The following is a 22574-nucleotide window of genomic DNA, read 5'->3' as shown; positions in this document are numbered from 1 at the left end:
TCTTTTACCAGTGAGAGAGTCTTACACAGTAACAACCTTAACCTCTGTTTATTAACAATTACCACACATAGTGCACATGCTAAGCGTACAGTGCTGTGCTCACCAATCCGGATCAGGCAGGCGGACTTTCCCTGTTGGCCAGGCAAGGTCAGTCTCGTTTGGGTTCTGGTTGCTGCACGTCACGGTCGTGCAGAGGATTCTAGCAGCTCTGATCTTGGGCGGTGTCTTGGAGGCGGATCCTTCATTTTCCTTCAGGTCTTTCCTTCTTATTCTTCTTGTTCCCCTTTCTTCTTCTAGCTGGTCTGCCTCTTGGACGCCAGTTTTTATAGTGAAACCTGAGTCCTGCTTAGCTACGCCTTATCCAGTCATATTACAAAATAATTCTTTGACCAATCCTAACATATTGCAAAACAATTCTCTAACCAATCATACCCGACCACCTTCATCGACTACACTTAGTTATCCGAGTTATGCAACAGCCAGAAACAATTAAAGAATGAGACAGAAATCATTCAGATAAACTATAGAGCCGTGGGTACCATAAAGGCAAAACAATAAGAAGTGTAGCTTTGATAACCACAAGCGTGGATCAGTGATTCCTTTCCAGACAGAACGCTATCAAACAAAGTTGTCTTTACGCATCTTAAGATTTGTTTCTTTATCTGGTGGTGGTAGGTGCTAGGAAGGTTTAGGCCCAGGAAGTTGGGTGGCTCTGGAGTGGGCTGGGAAGATTCCTTCCCCTCTTGCTAGCTGGTTCTGCCTGCTCAGCACTGACATAAAGATAACACGGAGATGCTGTGTGAGATGAGTGTGGTGGGTCACAACCCAGTGCCTAGTGGATAGGTGCCCAGCTCACAAAAACCGCCATCATGCTTGGTTCCAACTGGCTCCCAAGCTGACAGACCCAGGCCCTGAATGAGCCGTGGAGAAGCCTGGCAAAATGAGCCCCAATGTGCCGTTCCCATTGCCAAGCCAGTTCCCCCCTCTGAGCCCTGGATCTCGGGGTGTCTTGCAGCTGGTCCACCGGAGATTTACAGCTGTGAAGGTGAGTTGTAACACTGATTTGTAGGGGACCTGCCCAGAACTACTTCTAAAAGAACTGCTCTTCTCTGGACAGATGTAGAGGAGACTGATAGTGATGATGAAGAGGAGGAGGAAGAGGAGGACAGCCAAGACTGTGCACTCTTACCAGACAACGTGAGTCTGATGAGTTTTGAAGTCCATAGGGGTGTTAATGCAACAGACGTATACTAATGTAGCTATGTGGGTGTGACTGTGGTGCTGAGGACTCACACAGGGGCCATGTCTACACCGCAGGGTTTAACTGTGCTGTAAGTCCCAGACTGTCTCGCCCTTCCCCCTGGATCTCTTCTCCTTCTGTGACATCCTGCCCTAATCTTCACCTTGTCTAACTAGATCAGAGCTTCTCTACCCATTTACCATTGTGGGCCACCTGCAATACTAGCTGTGTGGCCCGGAGGATGTCACATGGGCTGCAGCTGTGTGCTGACTGGGCCACAGGTTGAGAACCACTGAACTAGACTGTAAGCTCCCTGGGGCAGAACCCTGCCTCTTTCTCGTTAGTGAAGGGGGTGGCGTGTTGGTGGTGGTGCTTCAAGAACAACAAAGAATAATCACAGCTCAGCCAATCAGCCCCAGGCCCTGAGGCCAGCCCTAGTCTCTCAGGGACTCTCATTTCATGCCTTGTCTTATGACTGGATGGGACGCAGGCCCCCTTCTGAATCCCCTCGCTCTTGTGCTGTGCTTCCAGTGTCTCCTAAGCCTGGGTAAAAATGAAAAATATCCCACCTGGAAGAGAACGCTGATCCGCCGCACCAAAGAGGCAGAGATGCAGAGATTCTGCAAAGCCCAGGTAATGTCCACACCTTGGAGCGGGGCGCTCTACCCCCAGCCTGTCCCAGTAAGCAATGGCAGGGGTGGGAGAATCTCCGAGAGTCTCCAAGCCAGAGTCACTGCAGATACTGGGCTAGGGGAGCTCCCAATGGGCCAGTTCAGCCCTTCCTCAATACCAGCCCGTCATATGGTCGGGGATTTTCTGTCTCTTCTTCGGTGCCTGGCTACACCAGAGCCAGGAACGTAGCAATGGCTGCCTGAGAACAGACCGATGGTCCATCAGTCTAGCCCCAGTGGTAATGCTGGGTGCTTCAGTGGAAGGCAAACCGCCCCAGGATAGTGTATGCAATCATGCACCATCTGTTAATCATGTTGTGTTAACTCCGGCAGTTTCTCTCTAACATTTTCCCCTCTCGTTATTCACTTGCTCTTATGGGCACTGATTTGGATAATGGAGTGGAGAATATGCTCATAACGTTTGTGGATGACACCAACCTGGGAGGACAGGGTTAGAATTCAAAACAACCTTGACAAAGAGGGGAATGGGTCTGAAATCACCAAGGAGTAATTCAATAAAGAGAAGTGCAAAGTGCTTCACTTGGGAAGGAAAAATCAAATGCACAGCTACACAATGGGGAATAACTAGCGAGGGGGAAGTACTGCTGAAAAGGCTCTGGGGGTTACAGTGGATCACAAATTGAAGGAGAATCAACAACGTGATGCAGTTGCGCAAAAGGCTAACATCATTCTGAGGGGTATTAACAGAAGTACCACATTAAGACACAGGAGTCCCTCAGCTGGAGACCTGTGTCCTATTCAGGAAAGATGTGGACAAATTGGAGAGAGTCCGGAGGACAGCAACAAAAAGGATAAAAGGTTTAGAAAACCTGCCCTATGAGGAAAACGCCAACAAAACCTGGGTGTGTTTAGTCTTGAGAATAGAGGGGGGATCTGATAGCAGTCTTTAAATCTGTTAAGGGGTGTTATAAAGAGGATGGTGATCAGTTGTTTTCCAGGTCCCCTGAAGGCAGGACAAGAAGTGATGGTCTCCATCTGCAGCAAGGGAGTTTTAAGTTAGCTGTCAGGAAAACTTTCCAACTGTGAGAGTTGTTAAGCTCTGGAAGGGGCTTCCAAGGGAGGCTGTGGAATCCCCGTTATTGGAGGTGTTTAAGAACAGACTGGACACCTGTCCTGGATTAAGTTTACTTGGTCCCACCTCAGCACAGGGGACTGCACTTGGTGAACCTCTCGAGGTCCCTTCCAGCCCTGCATTTCTGTGACTCTATGACAGGGCTTCTGGGCTCTGTTCCCAGCTCCGTGGCTGACTTGCTGTGATCTTGGACAAGTCACTGCACTCTGTGCTTTGGCTATGGGGCACCTTAATGCCCACCTCCCGGTAGTGCTGAGGTTAGGTGATGATAGTGGTTTGACTGAAGTTGCTATACAAGAACAAAATTATTATAATTCCTGGGGCAATCCCTGGCTGCTGAGTATTGGCCCTTGGCATCTGTTTCCCCCTTGCCAACAGCTGGAGAGGCGATCATTTGGCCGTTCCCCTGAAGTCAGAGTTGATAGGGAAGGAACACAACGTATCCAGGTGACATTTCTCCTTTCTCTGGTGCATTCCAGGCCATCCAGAGGCGGCTGGAGGAGATTGAAGTGACGTTCCGAGAGCTGGAGGAAAAGGGCATAAAGCTGGAGAGAGCCCTGCGGGGTGAAGGAGGTAGGGCGCACGTCCTAATGTACCAGTGCCCGCGGACATGCACCACTAGGACGCACTCTCAGTGTCCCGTAGGGACAGGGATCATGACCCCAACCCCCATTCACCAGCCCTTGTATCTTGATCAATGACAGATGGCTTGTCTCTGTGGCACCTGCGCCTTTATGTCCTGCCCATGCAATCTCCCTCCTTCCCTCCCCTCAGGGACCCAGTCTCAGCTGAAGACCCAGTGGATGAACCAGTTGCTGTCTCTGGTCCAGAAGAAGAACAGCCTGGTTTCCGAGGAGTCGGACCTCATGATTGCGTAAGACGCGGCTGTGTGTGGGAGTGTGTGCGCGCGCGCGCGCTGGGATTCACGGGATCGATGCCATTCAATGCTCCTTCAACAGTCCCACCTGTGCTCTGCCCCCTCTCAGCCAGGACTGTCTCTAACAGTCCCAGCCGCTGCCCTTTTATAGAAAACTGCCCGAAAAATCCATCCTCCCCCACTGAAATTACAGTAGCCTGCGACGCGCCTGTCCTGGGCCAGTGACACGGTCCGGTTCCCACAGCAGGGTGAGCAGTAGGAGATCTACCCGTTAGAAAGGCCAGGGCTCCTCCTTGCAGGGGGACGGTATCTAGCTCTGGCGAGATTCAAGACTGAACCGTAAAATCCCGAAAACCCACCCCGGTGACCTCCTGCTAAGGTACATCTCCCCAGCCAGAGGAGGACGATGTAAACTCCCAGTACAACTCTGACCCTCGTGAATGTCTTTATGCATGCGCCAAGGCGTTACATGGACGTTGTGCCAAACCTTGTGTTCTGGTATCGCCCAACTACAGCCACCCAAACAGCAGGTGCCATCCGGGAGTGCCACCTCTGTCCTTCATTGCCCCTGCGGCCGCAGAGAGAGATGGGGCAGAGGACTTCTTTCAGTCTCCTGCTTTGGGAAGTGGAGATCTTCCCCAGGCTGCTGCTGTCCTGGCTCTCGGGTTTGACACAGCTCTTTATTTTCTCCCCCTTTAGGGTGCAAGAGCTGAAGCTGGAGGAGCAGCAGTGCCAGCTGGACCAGGAACTGCGGCGCTACATGAACATGGAAGGTAAGAGGAGAGGCCCCTCCTCACGGCCTTGCTGACACCTTTACGGCATCCTCCAGCCGCAAGGCTCCTCCACGTGCTCTGCAAGCATTGGCGCTTTAAGCCTCCAAGCGTCTCCCTGCAGCAGGCCCCTTTCCCATTTCACAGATGGCAGCTCAGCGAGCTTCACGCCAAAGCTCTTTGCCAGCGTGGGTCACCCAGTTTGGGTGCTTCCCGGGGGTGTGCAGCTTGATCCCCACGCCACTTTCCCCGCCCGGCAAGGCACTGAGCGCCTACTGAACTCCCTGGGCGTGGTGGCTGCTCAGCACCCCTGCAGGGACCGGATCCCAGCTCTCTCGCTTGGGCACCCGGAACCAGACACGTGTGGCACTTGTCCTCCAGGGAGATCGGTGTTTTACACCCATGGATGAACTGGATGAGTCTCAGTCTCCACTCGCCCCCCGAGAGGTGGGGAGATGTGATTTTACAGGGAGGGGAAATTGAGGTGACTGTCACGTAGCAGGTGAGTGGCAGAGCTAGGAGTACAACCCGGGCACCCTGGCTCTGAGCACTGCCTGCCTGGCGCTTGTTGGGAAGCAAGAGGCTCCTAAGCTCCAGTCTGAGTTGATTCACTTTCTGGAGCGGCTCAGATAGCCAGGGCAGTTCCACTCCATTTCCTGCGGCAGCCTGAATACGTATCCTGCTCCCCTCCGCTCCAGCATCACTGCAGGCTAGGTGGTATGGCAAGGACGCGTTTGTGCCAGTGGGGGGGTCTCTGCAGAGGGATAGATTTTCCTGCTGCTCCGCCTGCGGGAGAGCAGAGCCTAACACCACAGATGCTGCGCTAAGCGCTTGCAGCTGCAGCAGGTGTCTAGGAACTCACTGTCTGCTCTGTTCTTGTAGAGAGTCTGAAGATGCCCCAGGACCGGCTGGCCGAGAAGGAGATCCTGGCCCAGCTGCTGGAGGTGGTGGACAAACGTAATACCCTGATCCACATGCTGGAGGAGAAGCGCCTTAATGAGCAGTGAGGCTGTCCCGGGGACGGCGCGTGGGCGGGCAGCCTGACAAGCCGCCGGCCCAATCCCCACCACGGACCCACCATGGACGCCTTCCCCACGTGAGCCTGGCTCCTCGCTCTGTCAGGACACGAAGGGGCACAACTGCCTGTGTCACCGATGGCCCGAGAGACTGGGTGAGCTCTCCCCAGCAGGGTCAGGTCACCCCGGGAGAGGTAAGGGGGCATGTACGGAGGCAGCCTGAGCCTGATGCTGAAACTACTGCCGGAGCCTCAGTGAAAGGGGCGAATCTGCTGCCTGGAGTCGCCGGCCCCTCTTCCCCCTGCTCTGGTAGATTGCAAGGACAACCACAGTTTAGTGCTTTATCTGCACAATTAAGTTATTCTGGGCACGAACTCTCTGGTTCCCTTTAAGCCCAGTACTCAGGGAGTTGCTGGATTCCTTTCAGATCAGGCCTGTCAGAAACTGCTCTTGGGGTGTCCCCTAAATGTTTCCTTCCCCAGCTCAGACCAGGGGACAGGCGGCACCAGCCTTTGCAACCAACTTTGCTGCAGTAGCTGGCAAACAGAATGCTGTGTGCGTCTAAGCTTCAACTACCGTCACAGGGCACAGCGCCTCCTGCTGGTCCCCCTCATTACAGATTCCTGTAACTTCTCAGTCCTAGGCAGTGTTGTTGTAGCCATGCTGGTCCCAGGGCATCAGAGAGACAAGGTGGGTGAGCTGTGTGTGTAAGCTTAAAAACCTGTCATTCTCACCCACAGCCAGAGAAAAAGACCAAGGAGCAGGAAGTGAAGGGTAGCTGGATAACGGCTGGGTTTTGTCACTGTGGGCATGGCGCCAGCTTGGCTTTGATCTAGCTAGCTCCGCGGGCAGGGAAGCCGTGGCTAGCTAGCCGCTCCAGTGCATACTCCGAGTGCATGGTATGCTAGCTAGATCAAAGCGAACTCCAGGACATCTACACATGCTGTAGACATGCCCTGAGAGCTGGGGGACAGGCTGCTTGTACAGAGAAGGGCATTGTAACACCGACGCCTTAAGGCATTGCCTCTGGTCTTCTCTGTAGACATGTGCCCCTCTTATTACCGACTAGAGCATTGCTCACAGACGGTTCCCTCTTTGCACTACAGCTTCACAGAGCCACCGCTGCAGGCTAACCTGCTGTGTATTTTCTAACCACATGGCTCTAGTTCAGGGAGGGGCCAGCTCTGCAGTCTCAAATCCTCCTAAAGATGTCGCTGGAGCAGGCGGTTGGAGGGCAGCGTGCGAAGAGGGCCTGGAGCCCTGCCCACTGCTGCTGGTTTCCCATCGGGAATCTTTTCTGGTGTAGATGCTTTTTTTAAGATTGCTCGGGAGACTTTGACAGGAAAGCGCGGCTCTGAAAAGCGGCTGTGAAAGCAGACCTGCCCTCGGGCTGACCATGAGCTGTTTCAGCGCGGGAACACTCTGCTCTGTCACACCTTTGTTTAACTGTAGTGCTGAAGCAGGGATCCCACCTGGAATGCCTGGGCCAGAAGTTCGGAAATACTTTACGTGTTAAGTCAGAGCATTGCACTCACAGCTTCAGCCTGAACCACCCAGGAGAGCAGAACTGCACGATGGGTCTGTCTACACTGCAGTCCTGGGGGGCGGGCTGCAGCTCGGGGAGACGTACCCAAGTTAGCTTGGACTAAACTAGCTTGAGTGACGGTGGAGCAGCACAGGCTGGGTGATCACTTGGGCAGCTCGTAGAGGGGAGAAGCAGACTGTGCTTTTTCCTAGGGAGATCGCCCGTGACTAGCACCCCTCCTGTTCGCAGTGTTAAAAGCAGCCCGTTTCTTAAAGGGGTGAATGCAATAATCTGTTTGGAAAGGTTTATTTAACGCTAAAAGGTGCTCTGTAAAACCTGTTATAATCTGGAAAATACCAAATGCTCAGAAATGCCACTCGTTTAAAAATAAAGTTAACCATAAAAAGGCCTGTGGAACGCGCCAGTGCAAAGGAAATCCCCCTGCTCTCCGGAGCAGCGGCCACCAGCTGGCAGTGTCATCCCTGGAGTGCCTTGCCTAGCTGGAGCCTGTTGGTCCCTTGACAACCCCCGCCCCCCCCCCGCTGTCTTACATGGAGCTGAACCGATCCTGCAGTGCCTGGAGCGCCAGCCGCATCTGCTCCTCCGTCCCCTGCAGCATCTTCACCTCGATGGTGTGGAAGATGTACAGCGCCGTCGAGACCAGCAGCACCACCGTGGCCAGCAAGCCCAGCAGGGAGAAGGAGAACTTGGGGAAGGGCTGCTGGGAGTCCCAGCCCGCCAGGGAGCTCAGGCCCATGGCCGCTTGCAGGAGCAGCAAGAGCAGGGACAGGACGGCCATGCGGCCCTTGGAGTAGCGCTGGCGCTCAGCGGCGTGCAGCCCCACCCTCACCTCTGTCCGGGCCTCGTTCACCACGTCCACCAGCTCCGGCTCTGCCGGAGAAAAGGGAGGCTTAGCCGCAGCACGGGATGGCTCCTGCCGGCCGGCTAGGCCATCTCGGACGCTGCCCCCGCCTCCCAAGGGGCAGCACCGTGCTGCTGAGGCGATCAGTGGGGCCTCTAAGGCCGTGTCTATCTGGGGGCGGAGGGGTTAAGTTGCACTGAGGTTTTGCACGCTCACTGGTGCGTACTGGACAGCGTGCAGTAAGCGCGGTTCACGCTGTCTGCACTGTTTTCTGCTTCAGTACGGAGCCGCGTTCACGCTCCGCTGGGGCTTTGTGCCGGGTAAGCGCGTGGCCCCCTGGGTAGGTATCCCGTGGTGCTTTCGCTTCACCACCGGCCTCTAAGCGTTCTGGGTCTGTTGGCGAGATACGTAGCCCAAGCCAGACGGAAGTGGGTGGGGTTTGGGGTCAAACTCAACCATTCCCATGATTGCTCTCGTAAGGGGGGGCCCTCGCCGTTTTCAAAGGGCCTGCACTTTCCGGTTCACAGAGGAAGCAGCCACCGGCACAGCCTGGAAGAAGGCGCCCTGAAGTGGCTGTAGTTGGAGGCCCATTGATGGCGAGGGGCAGTGTCCACTAATGCCATAGCAGGCTGGCCCAGCTGACGGAGTCCTCCCAAATTCCCAGCGCTCCAGGACCCGGACCGCCCTCAGTGCTGCCCTCCCTGAGCCACCAGTCTGAGCAGCCCGGGCACTCACCGACCGCACGGACCCTTGAGCCCTCGGCCTCCCCGCGTCTCTTCACGCACAATGTGGCGATGATGGCTTCGTGGTCCGAGTAGGGAATGCGCTGGCCAGGGGCAGTGCCTGTGGTGGTCACGAGGTTGTCACACTTCATCACAAAGTGGGACAGGCCCTAGGGGAAGGGAAGACGGAGGGTGATGGAGCACAGCGCTGCGCAGGCCCGGAGGCCGTTCTTCCCAGGGCCCCTCCCCGGCCTGCGCTAGAACGTGGCCCACTCGACAGAAGTGAAGTCTGCAGTTCGGTGTCACCCAGGCTGCACTAGGACCCAGAAAGCTGAGTCCTCTGCTCTAACCACTACGAAGTGCCCCACAGAAAAATCTCAACATGGGGAGTTTTTACTGGCAATACTTCCCCACCGTTCACAGGGCTGAATTAGCCGCGCATCGCCCTCACGTTACAGACAGAGCAGGGCAGGGACATTGCTCCAGGCCATACAGCAAGCGAGTGGCAGGAGCTGGGATTATAACTAAGGCCTTCCTGTCTCCCAGTCCTGTGTTTAATCCACTGTGCCCTGGTCTGAGAGGCAGGAAGACCCACACGGTACCAGGGTTGTGGGTTTTGGCTAAGGGACTTCGAAACCAGCAAGATCTACTATGTAATATGGGAGGTAGTGTTGCCTAGTGGACAGAGCACTGGACTGGGCTTCAGGAAACCTAGGGTTTATTTCCAGTTCTGCCACTGGCCTGCTCAATGACCTTGGCAAATCAGCTCACCTTCCTGTGCCTCAGTTTCCTCATCTGTAGAATGGGAATAATGCTATTGGCCTCTTTAGTGAAAGCGCTTTTAGTCTATGGATAAAAAGCGCTATACATAACAGCTTGGTGATGGTAATAGTATAACAACACTGTGCTCTACCATGGCAAAGCAGCATTTGAGCCCAATGGCCCCCCACACTCGGGAACACAACAGACACAGACCTGCTCTGGAAATGCTGCTGCCTTTGGTGCCCTGGGCGGCAGCTGCTGAAATGTAACTGATTAGGCCTCAGCGGGAGTATTGTGTCCAGTTCTGGGCACCCCATTTCAGGGAGGATGTGGACAAATTGGAGACAGTCCAGAGAAGAGCAACAAAAATGATGAAATGATGAAAGGTCTAGCAAACATGAGCTATGAGGGAAGACTGGAAAAATGGGTTTGGTTAGTCTGGAGAAGAGAAGACAGAGGGGGAAGCTGATAAGAGTTTTCAAGTACATAAAAGGTTGTGACAAGGCGAGAGAAAAATGGTTCTAGTTCCCCTCTGAGGATAGGATGAGAAGCAATAGGCTAAAATTGCAGCGAGGGCGGTTTAGGTTGGACACTAGGAAAAGCTTCCTGTCAAGATAGCTGAGCACTGGAACAAACTGCCTAGGGAGGTTGTGGAATCTCTGTCACTGGAGATTTTTAAGAGCAGGTTAAACAAACACAGGTCAGGGGTGCTCTAGATCCCTGGTTCTCAACCCGTGGCCCAATCAGCAGACCTATGCAGCCCATGTGAAGCCTCAGGGCCATACAGGTCATTGTGGGTGCGACCCACATAACACAGAGCACTGCGGACATGGCCTACCATAGTGAATAGGTTGAGAACCACTGGTCTAGATAATACTTGGTCCTGCCTTGAGTGCAGGGGACTGGACTAGAAGCCCTCTTGAGGTCCCTTCTAGCCCTACTCTTCTATGGCAGGCAAGTGATGGGAGCTCCGGCCCCAGGCTGAAGCAGGCAGGACAACAGTCTGGAGAACAGTGTAAGAAACCAGCCAGCGCTGGCTGGCGGGTGGGACGGACCAAACCCAAACAGGCCTCTTCCCCCCTCTCCCGTCCCACTCGGCGCTGGGGAGGGAGGGAGGCAGTGCAGCCTGCTGGGCAGTGCCCGGCGCTGGGCCATAGCCGGGGGTCCTGTTTTCAGCTCTGCCCTGGACGCAGAATGTAGCCTTGGACGGGTTGCTGCCCTGCCCGCTGTACTGCGCACGTACCTTGTAGAGAATGTAGTCAATGCGGATTCCCAGCGGGAAGGGTTGCAGCTCCTCCGTGGATGTGAAGCAGTTGGCCGGCACCAAGGTGCAGCCGTCCTCGCAGCCCTGGGAGACAACACAAGGTCAATCTGTGTCCCGCCAGCCAGACCAGATCTCTGCCCTTCTCCCCGGAGGGGGGGGCAGGGAGGAGAGCCAGCTTCCTGCAGAGGGGCGGGGGGGGCTCTGGACTCTCACCTCGAACCGCTCCGTGTCGGCGAAGGAGTCCCGCAGTCCCGTCCAGCCTCGCAGCAGCCGGATCCCCACGTCCTTGGGGTGCATGTTCAGATCCCCGCCCAGCAGCACCACGTCAGCTCCCTTTGAGGTGTGCCTGCGGGGACAGGGCAGAGTCACGCAGCGGGGCCAAGGCGAGGAAGCCAGCCCCACTGCCACGATCCCTACAGCACCCCCTGCCGGGAGAGGCAGGGACTGGAGTAGCTGAGCGCTTCTCCCACAATCCTTCATTGCGAACGCACCTTCGTTCCCGGGGTACAAACAACATCCCATTTGCGATGCGCCCGCAGCGTCCCTGCTTTACTCACTGTATGAACTGGGCCAGCTCCCAGGCCTGCACCACTCGATGGGGGAGATAAGCATCCTTCTCCCGGCAGTACTCCGCATGGAGCTGGGTGAAGGGAGAACGCACGCAATGAGTCCACGCTTGGGGACAGACCCTGGAAACCCCAGCTCTTTTCTGCCCTGCACCAGTGCCATGTGTAGGGTGACCAGATGTCCCAATTTTATAGGGAACTGCCCCAATACGCAGGGCTCTGTCTTACATAGGCGCCTATTACCCCCACCTCCTATCCCGATTCTTCACACTTGCTAGCTGGTCACCCGAGCAGTCTACCTTTAGATGTCTCAAGCCAAGGAGAAGCGGCAAAGGGCACTGGCTGGAGAATGGGAGCGGGCTTTTCACCTCTAGGTCACCTGTCTGAATCCAGCCCTGCTGGATAATGACTGGCTAGTGCTGAGAGTTGGTTAGTGCATTGTACAGGCCCCCATCACAACTGGCACTAACTGAGCCCCTGGTTGGCAGTCTTTTGTTGCCAAGATCTGTGCCAGCAGGGGGGTGCCCCATAGCACCCAAACTTCCTTCCTGTCCCATGTCATAACAACGATGGTTCAGGGTGGAGAAAGGTGCTGCTGTGTGGGAGGTCTCAACGTCAGAGAGGGAGCGGAACTGATGGTCTAAGGGGGTTCAGCTGGGACTAGTGGGGTGAAATTGGGCAAAGGGCAAGCAGGACCCCTTTCCTGCTGGTGAGACAGATCAGCTTGCGGACCAGTCTTCCAAGGGAAATAGTGTGAGACCCCCCCACGGCTTGAGACATCTGACGCTAGCCTGCACAGTGTTTTTCCAATTACTCCCAGTCTCTGCCCGACCCAGACCCCCTGGTTTCTCCCCCACCTCCCCTGCAGTGACACTCACGTGGGTCACGTAGACGTGGAAGATAATCCCACAGATGGTGATCACAAGGAGCCCCACAGCTTTGCCACAGAACCAGTCTCCGTGCTGGAGCTGCCAGGACAGGAGATGGGAGAGAGAAGCCAGGTTACAACCTGAGCATCACCGCAAAGGGCCCCCACCTGTGACTCTGGGCTAAGCAGCCTCCATGGCAGCTGGCCTCATGCACTCACCATGTAGGGGTAGCCGTTCAGGGAGTACTGGTACAGGAAGGTGTCCAGGATTGGGTATCTGGAGAAGACGCACAGCCCACTGCCAATCACCCCACTACGAAACAGAAATTCCAGTCACCATCCTCAGCCAGAGCAGCACCACCGTGTCACTCAACGCGCCCCCCCATGCCCTTTGGGGCCCCAGTTAAGGCTTCTGAGCAAAATGCCCTGAGAAAAGGAGTGGAGTCCAGTAGTTACAGCAGGGGCTGGGCATCAGGACTCCTGGGTTCTGTTCCTGGCTTTGGGAGGGGCTGGGGTTATATAGCAGGGGGATAGGGGTCTGTAGCCTCCCTGCCGGATTTAAAAAGGGGTCTGAGTCTTGAGTGAGGGTAAGCGATCAGATACGAGAATGCCACTGCTCTCACTCGTGGTACACATAGCTACTAGGCATCGCCAGGGTGGATGCAGATATTGGACGTGGAGCAGTTTTTCTTTATCACATAATGTTAGAACATTATTGGGCAGCCAGTCTGAACAGAACCCCCATAAAAATCACAAAAAGGCCAGAACTCGAAGATACACAGTCTAATTTTGGCCAAAATTGGCAGAAAACTAAGTACCATTGGTAATGCCACTATGTACTCAAAAGAGTCTGGTTGGGAAATATTTAGTACCAGAGGCTATATTTGATGCAGTTTCCTGTCCTTTTTTGCCTGTGGTTAAAGCAAAAGTCTGTAGTCACCCGACAGTATGAGCCTATTTGTACCATGTAATACAGCCAAATAGTTTGTCATTATTTGTAGCTATAACTGATTTGAGAAAAGTTTTTCTGTCTGCTCTTTTATGAATGTGGGCTGCTGTCCAATGATTCCTGCACCAGCAACAGCTGTGAATACAGCGTACGCCCTGATGAAATCCTTTCAGGCTATGGTCCGCACTTTCGGCCAGGTCTGGACTTACACCGTGGATGGTGAAGCTACCTACCACGAAGCACAGTTGATTAAATGGAGGCATCAAAACGAATTTGACAGTGCCCACACTGGACGGGCGCTGAGCATCGTACAAGGAATTTCATGGGTGATGCAGGGAAATGGGTGTGACGACATCCTTTGGGAAGCCAATAGCTATGACTTGTCAGTCATCCCCACTGTTCTCAGAGGGCCACCACAAAACCGTGGCATTCGAAGCCACACGCTTGTGAATGAGGCAATGAATCGCTTGAAATGGCTGGCACCTGGTGAGTTCATGAATGATAATGTTCTCCCCGAAGATGAGAGAAGACACGCTGGAGAAAGCCCGAGCGTGCACCGAAGCATTTGCCAACGTGGAGCCGGCACTCGGAGCAAGCGGAGTGGAAGCACAGAATGCTCCGGCAGACTTCCTGAACACGCCCGGTCACTCCACCAGCTGATGGACACTGGTTACCCAAGGAAACCTCTGTTCAGAGCCTGTCAGGAGCTCAGCTGGCTCTAGGCATGTCACCTAGCAACCTAATGAGCTCGGCTGGGCCCAATAAACCACTAAGTTACTGTGCTCCCTGATTGGATAGAAGGGCCCACAGCTCCCTATTTAAGCCGGTTAGACACAGCAGCACAGTGGCTGCTCAGCGTGTTTCACGCCTGCAAGTGGGCTTCCTGTCCAGCCACTGCGTCACCTCAAGCCTGCTCCACTCCAGCTCTGGGTCCTGCCTACTTCTGATTCCTATCTCCTGGTTCTGACCACTGGCTTGCCTCCCGACCGTGTGTCCGGTTCTGCCCCGACCACTAGGCCAGACTTCCGCTCCGACCACCAGCTGGCACCACCTACTCCTCAGCATGTGAGAGCTGCATTTCTGTTCTGGGAGAGCTATGTAATGGCTTTCTCCCAACTGCTGATGGATTGCATAGCAGCAAAGAGAGATGATGATAACTTCATGGAGCTTGAGACATTTTGCAGAGATAATTCCACTTGCCTTCCAGTGTGGTCATCTGAATGATGCTAAACAGGATGGTGTAAAGACAGCAGAAGCCAGACTTGCGGAGGAGGAGAAGTCAGATATATTTCATGCCCTAGTCGATAGGGAGCAGAGAACCGGATTGCCAGGCGCTTCAGTGGTGCGTGGCATGACATGGACATCAAGCAGTGTCTCAGCAAGGACTGTGGGACGCATCAGGATCTTTGCACAAAGGATAAAGCTCTGACTAAGTATTACCTGACTCTGCATTTGTACCATCCATGACAAACAAATATGTGGACTGCAGCCTTCAGCAACAGATCTCCACAAAGAAACTACCACAAATTGCACGGCAGCAGCTGAAACTGCTGCCCAAGATATTATAAAAGTTGTGACTGAAAGAATAACACATCCTTTTAGCCCTGAACCTGGAACAAGCCCAGGCAACCGACAGCCCCTTGGGAACACTGCAACATCTACTGTGGCCCCACCTGAAAGTGCAGGAAGTTTGTGCATGAGCAGAGAGAATGGCACACAAGAAATGAAGCAGTCTGTAACCATTTGGCTACAAAGGGGAGGTAGGCCTTTTTGAGCCCTTAAAAAGGCATAATTGCAAATCATTTGGTAATCTCAACACACCAGTTGAACAAAAGAAGAGGCAGATAGCACAAGTGATAATTATTGATGGTCAGATATTCAGCAAGCTGACAGTTACTGTCCAGTCCAGAGATGTTGATATCCAGGGTTTGATGAAGTATGAGCTGGCACCTGTCCCACTTTCTTAGAGACCCATCCCAGTTGAAGAGGGAAACACCCAAAAGAGCAACACACTCCTTTGGCTGGAGAAAAATCTGTCAATGGTTAAGCTACCTGCAGCACAGGTTGCCTGTGTGTTGTGTGAAGAAGTACCTCCTTATGTTTCTTCTAAACCTGCTGCCTATTATTTTCATCGGGTGACTCCTGGTTCTTGTGTTGTGTGACGGGGTAAATAACTCTTCCTTATTTACTTTCTCCACACCATTCATGATTTTATAGACCTGCATCCTATTACCCCCTCTCCCCCCCCCAGTCATCTCTTTTTCAAGATGAACAGTCCCAGTCTTTTTAATCTCTCCTCAGATGGAAGCTGTTCCATACCCTTAATCATTTTTGGTGCCCTTCTCTGTACCTTTTCCATTGCTAATATGTCTTTTTCTGCAATCAGATCTGCGCGTGGTATTCAAGGTGTGGTCAGCTGCTGAATAATATCCTTGGACTAAAATGTCACTACCTGGCTGTGGTTGGTGCCAATTATGCAAATGAAGAATCAGTGAACTCTGGTGATGTAATGGCCAAATGCAAAAAGTCTTGGAGGCCTAGGAATCCTCTGTCAAACTGGTGTTTGGCCTGAAGAAGAGATTCATTCCCATGCAGAGAGAGTGGCTATGCAGCTGCGAATGGACCTGTCGTATGCTGGCAGTGGTTATGACTCTACTTCAGCTTTCAGTGGCGTGGGGCAAAGAGATGGCTGTGACAGCAGCTGCGCACCTAGAGAAGTGGGTGGAGAAGGAGCAGGAGTGTGGTGGAAGGGGAGCGCCAGAATGTCTCTCTCACACCCCCCATCTGGACACCCCAGCCCTCAGTCTCAGGGTTCTCAGGGTTCTGTGTCTAAGGCAGGGGTGGTCACTGGGAGGTGGGAGATCCAAGTTCCAAGCCCCTCACGGAGGGGGGGATTGGAACTAGGGATCTCCCATGGGCTGGAGGGCAGCAGGGACAAAAGAGTGATTTTGCCTTTCGTCTATGGCTCGCTTAATATTTTAGCAAGAGGGTTCCTGCAGGGGCAGCTCCCAGTTCAAAACCCTTCTTCGCAAGCTGAGGTGAGAATTGAACCAGGGTTCACCAACCTCTCAGCTCACCATCTTAACCACTGGGCTACGGAATACACATTGAAGTGGGTCTTGCTTTGGCCCAATTAATAGTGAATTCAAGTGGAACAGCTTCAAGAAGAAAGGCCAAGGAGGGATTTGAACCAGGATCTCCCATCTCACCGGTGGGCCGCCAAACCACTAGGCTATACAAAGCTTCTCATAGTACTGTTGGCCCAACTGCACCAAGAGATGAAGAGCCACCCACTTCAGCCTACCCCTTAGTTCAGTGGGGCACTCACTTGAGAGACAGCAGATGGCTATGACCCAGAGCCACAGACCCCCTGGGAAAGGTGTAAGGGACTTCGTTCCCATCAAGCACTCCACGTGGAAGGAGGGTGATGCCTGGCAAGCCGAGACCTGCCCGCGAGCTGTTTGTTGTTTTCAAGACATGTTTTCACTAGATCGTTTTCGCTCTGAATAAACGGCCCTTCGCTTTCTGAAGGCTGAGGCTGGTCCCTGGGGATCCCCGTCACTGCCCCTGAGAGATCAGGATGGCAGGTGCTGAACTAAAACCTGACCTGCTGAGACGATGACAATGAACCACAGACTGAAACCCCCGGTTTAGCAGGGGAGAATTGCAGGACTCCCCCACTCGCCCCGAGAAAAGCGATGGCAGGAGGCCTGAGACCTAAATGGGGTGTCCTCCAGTGGGCCATGAAGGGATCAGAGGCCCGGTTACCCCAGTAACTGTGACAAATGGTTCTAAGCGACCCACTGCCCTGGGGCACGCCACAGCAATTGATTAGCCAATTAATCATTTATGAACCCTTTATAAACATATCTTTCATATCAAGCCTGCCCCAGACTGTATATGAGGGACCAGGAGAAGTAAGGGCTGGGCTAAAACAGGAAGGCCTGGTTGCCTTGTTCCCTGCCACAGTCCGCTTGGGTGCTCTCTCTCACACCTGCTACGGAGAGATGCTGGCTCAGCGAGTCACTATCTGCTCCCTTTGTCCCGTGGGCAAGCCCCACCCAGCAAATGCCAAGAACTTGCAGTCACTGCCAAGGGCACCAGCAAAGACAGGCGGAGAGCGACACTTTCCCCAGATCACATGCTGGGAGCCCAGGGGGGCTGACAAAGGGCCCGTGATAATCTCTTGAGACAGGCACTTTGCGACATCCAGCCCATGCTCTGCCCTCGGGTGATGGGGGATGGGGAGAGCTGTCATCAGTCACCACCCTAAGGTGCTATGTAAAAGGGGCAAAGGCCACACACCTGCCATGGTCTCCGGGGCGGGGACACAGCATGGCACAACCTGCAAGGGTTTAGTCCTGCTATCACAGCAGCAAACTTTGCTCTTATTAAGAGGAGGCGCTTTCTGCTGAGCAAAAGCAATGGTGTCTCCCTTTTCCAGATGGCCTTTTCATCCCAGCATGTTTCACGGACCGCCGTAAATAAGAGTCACTGAAATGCAGCCATCTCTGGGGTGGAACGTGGCAGCTGTTTAACAGTGCACCCCATCCGTGCGCAACAGTTTAGAGCGGGAATTGCAGGTGTGCATCGTGCATTCTCACCAAATCACATGGGTTGAGGAGCTGAGACTTCACCTACCGCGAGGCTCGTGATAAAATCCTGAGAGTTTGCAACACTGATGGCTAGTGGCTGCCAGCACCGCTTACCTTTTGAAGTAGTGGGAGTAGGGGTAGTGGGCTGTCAGCTTCTGTTTCAGCTCACAATAGTCCCTCTCGCTCCACACCTGGAGAAGCAGCAGAGAGGCTGAGAATAGTGGAAACTCGAGTCACGGAAGAGAAGCCAGCCCAGCCCACCCTGCTTCCCCGGCCCTTGCCTTCTCCCTCCTTCACCTTCAGTCCAGCTCCCGGCCCCCATCACCTTCCCCACCGTGGCCTCTCTAAGCCCTCACCTCCTGCAAGAGTGCCAGGTCGAACCCCTCCTGGCTGAGTGTGTCTCCGATCAGCCCGATGCGCTCCTGCCGCAGCTTGCTCAGGTAGCGGATCGCCCTGGGGGAGGAAGAAAGCAGAGGCTGCGACGTCCATCGGGCATCCCTGACGGAAGCTCGCCCCCCCCGCCCTCTGCCCAGCGTGGCTCCGGCCCCCAGTACCTTGGGCAGTGATAGAGAAGGACGAGATGCCCATATGCTGGGAGACCCTTGACCAGCAAAGGATCCCCCTCGAAACACGCAGCGCTCTAGTGCCCCAGCCCTCAGCCCTGTCCTGCTTGAGACAGGGATGCAAAACGGACAGGAAGTTTCCTTCAGCCTCTTGCGTGCTCACCTCAACTTCAAAGCAAGAGAGACCAGCCTGGGGTGGGGGAGAATCAGGGTGGTCGCCCTGGGCACCAATTTCCGAAATGCGAAAGGATGCCAAACGGGAGGTTTGGGGGGTTTTGGGCTCAGCTGTTCGGGGGACATTGAAAACATTTTCTGCCCTGGCAAACAAAACACCCACTGCCGGCCCTGGATACTTGTGCTCTCCTTGGCTCGCGTCAGACCAGGGGAAGCAGCAGGAGATGGGTTTAAAATCAGACCAGACATAGTCTGATGCCTCTGACTCCCCGAAGCCATATACAGGATGAGAGCCCTGGTGGGGACTGTGTTTGCAGGCCCAGCCTGGATCCCGCAAGGGTCACGTTCAGCGCTCTGCACGCGTGCGTGCCAATCGGGGAAAGTGTGTACACCACACACGCTAGCTGAGCTGGATCCCGCACCCACCCCTCAACACGCACCGTCCGTCGGCAGGCAAGAGCTGCCATCGGAACAGAAGATTTGCTGTGCCCAGGGCAGGGCTGGCAGGCCGGGCTGAGGCGACTGGCACAGAGCCCACAGCAGCGCCGAGGTGGACAGCGTGAGGCTCCCTGTATGGGTGGGAGAGAAGGGGGCTTGCTCCAGGAAGGCAGCTGGTTGCAAATGGACGTGGGAGGAGGGACCAAGGGGGAGCGGGCAGGGATTCCGGGAGCCAGGGAGCTCCTGAGTACACTTGTTCCCAGGGTGCCAGTGCTCAGGGCTGCAGCTAAGCTGGAAGCGATGGGTTAAACAAGGCCCTGGGTGACAGATCCCCTCCCCTCAAGACAAGGGCGTCCAGCTTTGTGACACTTCTCGCACACATCTCAGGGGCACGGCTATGAACAACAGGCGCCTCCCACCCCAGGGGAGACAAAGACAAGTGGGATTGAAAAGCTCCAGAGAAAGGCAGCAAAGGGGCTTAAAAGTCTGGAAGGGCAACGCTGTCGCTGCCACCGCCAGCATCTCAACGCTCTTTGCAACTGGCCCTGCTGGGAGGCGGAGGGACATCTATTAGCGTCCCCCCTTCATGAGAACCGAGACACAGAGAGGCCTCAAGCCAGCAGCAGAGCCGGGAACAGATGTAATAACCAGGGACTCCCTGGCTGCACGTCAGCCCTGTGCTCAGGTGTGTCAAGACCCTCCTGGGTGAAACGGCATCCAGCGCTCAGCGGAGCCACCCTCTGCCAGCCTGCTCTGAACTCTGCTCATCCTGCGGAAGAGCAAACAAACCGCAGACTTACCAGCAATTGAGGTCGAAGACACGCAGCTGCAGCGAGGGATCCGGGTTCATCGCAGCCAGCTGGGGGGTTGCCGAGGCTTCTTGCCGTTCAAGGAGCAGGCGGTGGAAAGCGAGGGGCACACTGCTCTGACGACGAAGCCAGGGGGAAGGGGTTGGAGCGGGTTTGAATCAGGGTTCCCCCCTCGGTCCTGTGCATCTACAGGTTCTCTGTCCCCAGCACTGAGCTGAGTAAGGAGAGAGGCGGCAGGCTCTGCAAGGCGAGAGGGATTATGGTTGCAATAGTGTAACTAAAGCCGCTGGGTTGGCAGCAAGTTAGCTGGAGAGGACAAGGGGGTGGGGCGATTGCTGGCTCGATCTCAGCACAAATGTGTGTGCTGCTGTGTGAACAAGGGCGATAGATAGGTGCATCCCTCAGCTAGGTCCAGCAGGCAGCATGTGGGAGGCAACAGAAGATGGGAAAGATGCAGAGCTAAGACTGGCAGCTTAGAGGGGTTAAGGAATTAAAGGGACACGCACAGGTCAAACTGGGCACATTTACACTCGCTAAACCTGCCCGGACACGCTGCATGTCTGAAGTAGGTTGAGAGATGAACCCCCACCCGTGTTTGCTACCCAGACAACACAGCAGCCCCCTAAGTGCAGGGGAGCCAGGCCGTGAAACTGACTACACTACTTTAGGTGAAACTGAGTGGCCAGGTTTTCCCCCACCAGGCTGAGAGAAACGATCAATAATGGGAAGCGTGTTGGATTTTTAAAACCCTTCCTGTTGTAATGGTCTCAGAGGCGATATGTAACACAGGGGAGGACTTTGGTTTTTCCCCTGACAATGTCAATTTAGTTTTAAATTGGACACTTCGGGTACTTCTGCATCGCAATACAAGAGCCACGGAATGGCTGCAGCTGGCACCGGGCAGCTGAGTTGGGCTTGCAGGACTCAAGCTCACAGGGCTAAAAATTGCAGTCTAGGGTATGTCTACACAGCAATGAAATACCCAGGGCTGGCCTGGGTCAGCTGACTCAGGACTGGGGCTGGGGGGCTAAAAACTGAAGGGTAGAGGTTTGAGCTTCGGCTGGAGCCCAAGCTCTGAGACCCCGCAGGGGAAGGATGCCAGATTTACAAGGTATTTAGGTGCTGGGCACCTAAGTGAGCTAATGTAAATGTGTGCCTAATACCTTTCATCTGGAGGATCTGCACAATGCCTCCTTCTTCCCCATCTACACCTGTCACCACCAGGCAGGATTAGCACAACCTGGGGCTTTTATTAAAAAGTAAATATATGTGTGTGTTCCTATCTGATCAACTGTACTATATATTATAAACATTCTCATATTAAACCAAGACAGAAGGGAGTTGCCGTGGTTACTGCCCAGCTGTAACAGGTGGTGTCATGCACAGTCATAATAGGATATGAAACCAGGCAAAATTACTTTAAAAAGTCACGTGAACACAGTTAACCATGTGAGCTAAGGACATTCAGAACTCCAGTGTAAACACTCCTAATGGCCAGAGCTGGAATTATATGTCTGATCTGTGCAGTATTCGGTGTCCATCTAATAAACAGTTTAAATCATTATACAGCACATGCTGCTATAAGGACTTCCATTGAGTAAAAGGGTTTTACAGAGATTTATTAAGAATCCACCCTCATGCGGTGGCCAGGGCTGGCTTAAAGCTGCCACAACACGTTCACAGAAAATATGCAACTGTCAAAAGTCATCACAAGAGGAAGAGCCTACAAATATCCTAGGCCTGGTCTACACAGAGCTTGGGTACCAGCATAACAGTGAGGGGTGTGATTTCTAGTTAAACCCAGTCAGCCTCTAGCCTGGTTATGGAGGTAGAAACGTGCCTTATATTGGCAGAGCTTATTCTCCTTACCGACTTGGAATGGCTGTAAATAAAGCCCTGTGGCTGCAAAAATCTGTATCCGCATTCGAGCCGCGATCTGCAAGCACGGTCAGCGGATAGCCGCAGATCTGCAGGGCTCTAGATATGAAATGTGGATCCACATCGGTCGGCAGGTATAGGGCAGCTGTTTGCAGGGCTCTAGCTATAAAGCATACTTAGATGCTATGGCCGCATCCATGCCAGGGGGTTGTGCCGCTTAAACCCCTGCCGCTTTGTCAGCTCTGCCTGAGAAGGAAACTTTGCTCTTGTTAGTCTCTGACGCCCGGCCTAGTACGTGCAGAACCACCACGGCACTCGCACTTTGGCCGCACTGCAATAGCATTAATGCTCATGCATAAGCATGTCTCCTGGGGACGGGAGGGTAATTAAACCCAACAGGGGCGCATGCAAACTGGGCCCCGTATCCGGCCCCTAAGGGTTCTCAGAGGAGGGGGGCAGACCGTGAGAACTGACCCTTCAGACCCAGGGACAAAACACCCCCCTCCCCGCTTCTGCAGCGATTTGTCCTTTGCACGCCCGGGGGACACGACGTGATGAATCAATCCCATGTCCAGGAGGGATCGGGCCGGGAGCAGACCCCCCCCCCCTCGCCCCCCAGCCGATAGCAGGCAGGAGAGAGAAGCACGTGGGGCAGCGCTTGGGAAGCCAGCGGACAAAGGAAGCAACAGATCCTGGCTGCAGCTGGGCGAGTGGCTTTGCACGACGCCCGGGCCAGCGCCGGCGGAAGCCGGACTCGGCTGCCAGAGGGTGCCCGCAGCCCCGCCCCGCCCCGCCCCGCCAGGGGCACATGGGTGCGCCAGTCCCTCCCCCCCCAGGGTCGGTGCCGGGGGCGTCTCACCTGCCAGGAGGCGGCACGCGCCAGCTCGCCGAGCTGAGCCAGCTGCTGCTGCTGCTGCCGCCGCGAGCGAGGC

The 22574-nt window shown here is 54.5% G+C and overlaps 2 protein-coding genes across 3 annotated transcripts in view; one reads left to right on the top strand and one right to left on the bottom strand.

Annotated features, from left to right (window-relative positions):
- The window catches only part of MICAL1 (microtubule associated monooxygenase, calponin and LIM domain containing 1), a 41570-nt gene extending 33971 nt beyond the window's left edge, over positions 1 to 7599 (top strand). Inside the window, exons 20-25 of the mRNA XM_067531476.1 lie at positions 1118 to 1197; positions 1772 to 1873; positions 3484 to 3577; positions 3779 to 3878; positions 4581 to 4654; positions 5534 to 7599. Of these exons, the coding sequence (XP_067387577.1) occupies positions 1118 to 1197; positions 1772 to 1873; positions 3484 to 3577; positions 3779 to 3878; positions 4581 to 4654; positions 5534 to 5658 (575 nt within the window). The 3' untranslated portion in view covers positions 5659 to 7599. The remainder of the gene's footprint in view (positions 1 to 1117; positions 1198 to 1771; positions 1874 to 3483; positions 3578 to 3778; positions 3879 to 4580; positions 4655 to 5533) is intronic.
- SMPD2 (sphingomyelin phosphodiesterase 2) lies at positions 7483 to 22532 on the bottom strand. 2 transcript variants are annotated; one of them, XM_067531478.1, is made up of 11 exons: positions 22502 to 22532; positions 19756 to 20004; positions 18137 to 18233; positions 17895 to 17971; positions 12456 to 12549; positions 12247 to 12336; positions 11360 to 11442; positions 11016 to 11148; positions 10782 to 10886; positions 8790 to 8946; positions 7483 to 8083 (listed from the first exon to the last, which is right to left on the bottom strand). In XM_067531478.1, exons 2-11 carry the CDS (start codon positions 19803 to 19805, stop codon positions 7740 to 7742), a joined length of 1230 nt encoding a protein of 409 aa, XP_067387579.1. In that variant the 5' UTR covers positions 19806 to 20004; positions 22502 to 22532; the 3' UTR covers positions 7483 to 7739. The 2 variants fall into 2 exon arrangements, with proteins under 2 accessions (XP_067387579.1, XP_067387578.1); XM_067531477.1 differs by lacking the exon at positions 22502 to 22532 and adding an exon at positions 21634 to 21829.
- Between the last annotated feature and the right edge of the window lie 42 nt (positions 22533 to 22574).

This window comes from Emydura macquarii, unplaced genomic scaffold (genome assembly GCF_026122565.2).
Source record: "Emydura macquarii macquarii isolate MOO-44397 ecotype Brisbane River unplaced genomic scaffold, CSIRO-AGI_Emac_v2 contig_3220, whole genome shotgun sequence".
NCBI classification, from domain to species: Eukaryota; Metazoa; Chordata; order Testudines; family Chelidae; genus Emydura; species Emydura macquarii.
The sequence above is the reverse complement of the archived record's forward strand: the minus strand, read 5'-3'. Positions and strand labels throughout refer to the sequence as shown.

Bases quoted from the DNA above. Each gene is read 5' to 3' on its own strand.
- SMPD2 (XM_067531478.1), bottom strand. From the start codon at position 19,805: ATGAACCCGGATCCCTCGCTGCAGCTGCGTGTCTTCGACCTCAATTGC. The intron at 8,947-10,781 runs GTACGTGCGCAG...CCCTTCCCCTAG, and splicing joins TTGACTACATTCTCTACAAG to GGCCTGTCCCACTTTGTGAT. The intron at 8,084-8,789 runs GTGAGTGCCCGG...TTTCTCCGGCAG, and splicing joins CTCAAGGGTCCGTGCGGTCG to AGCCGGAGCTGGTGGACGTG.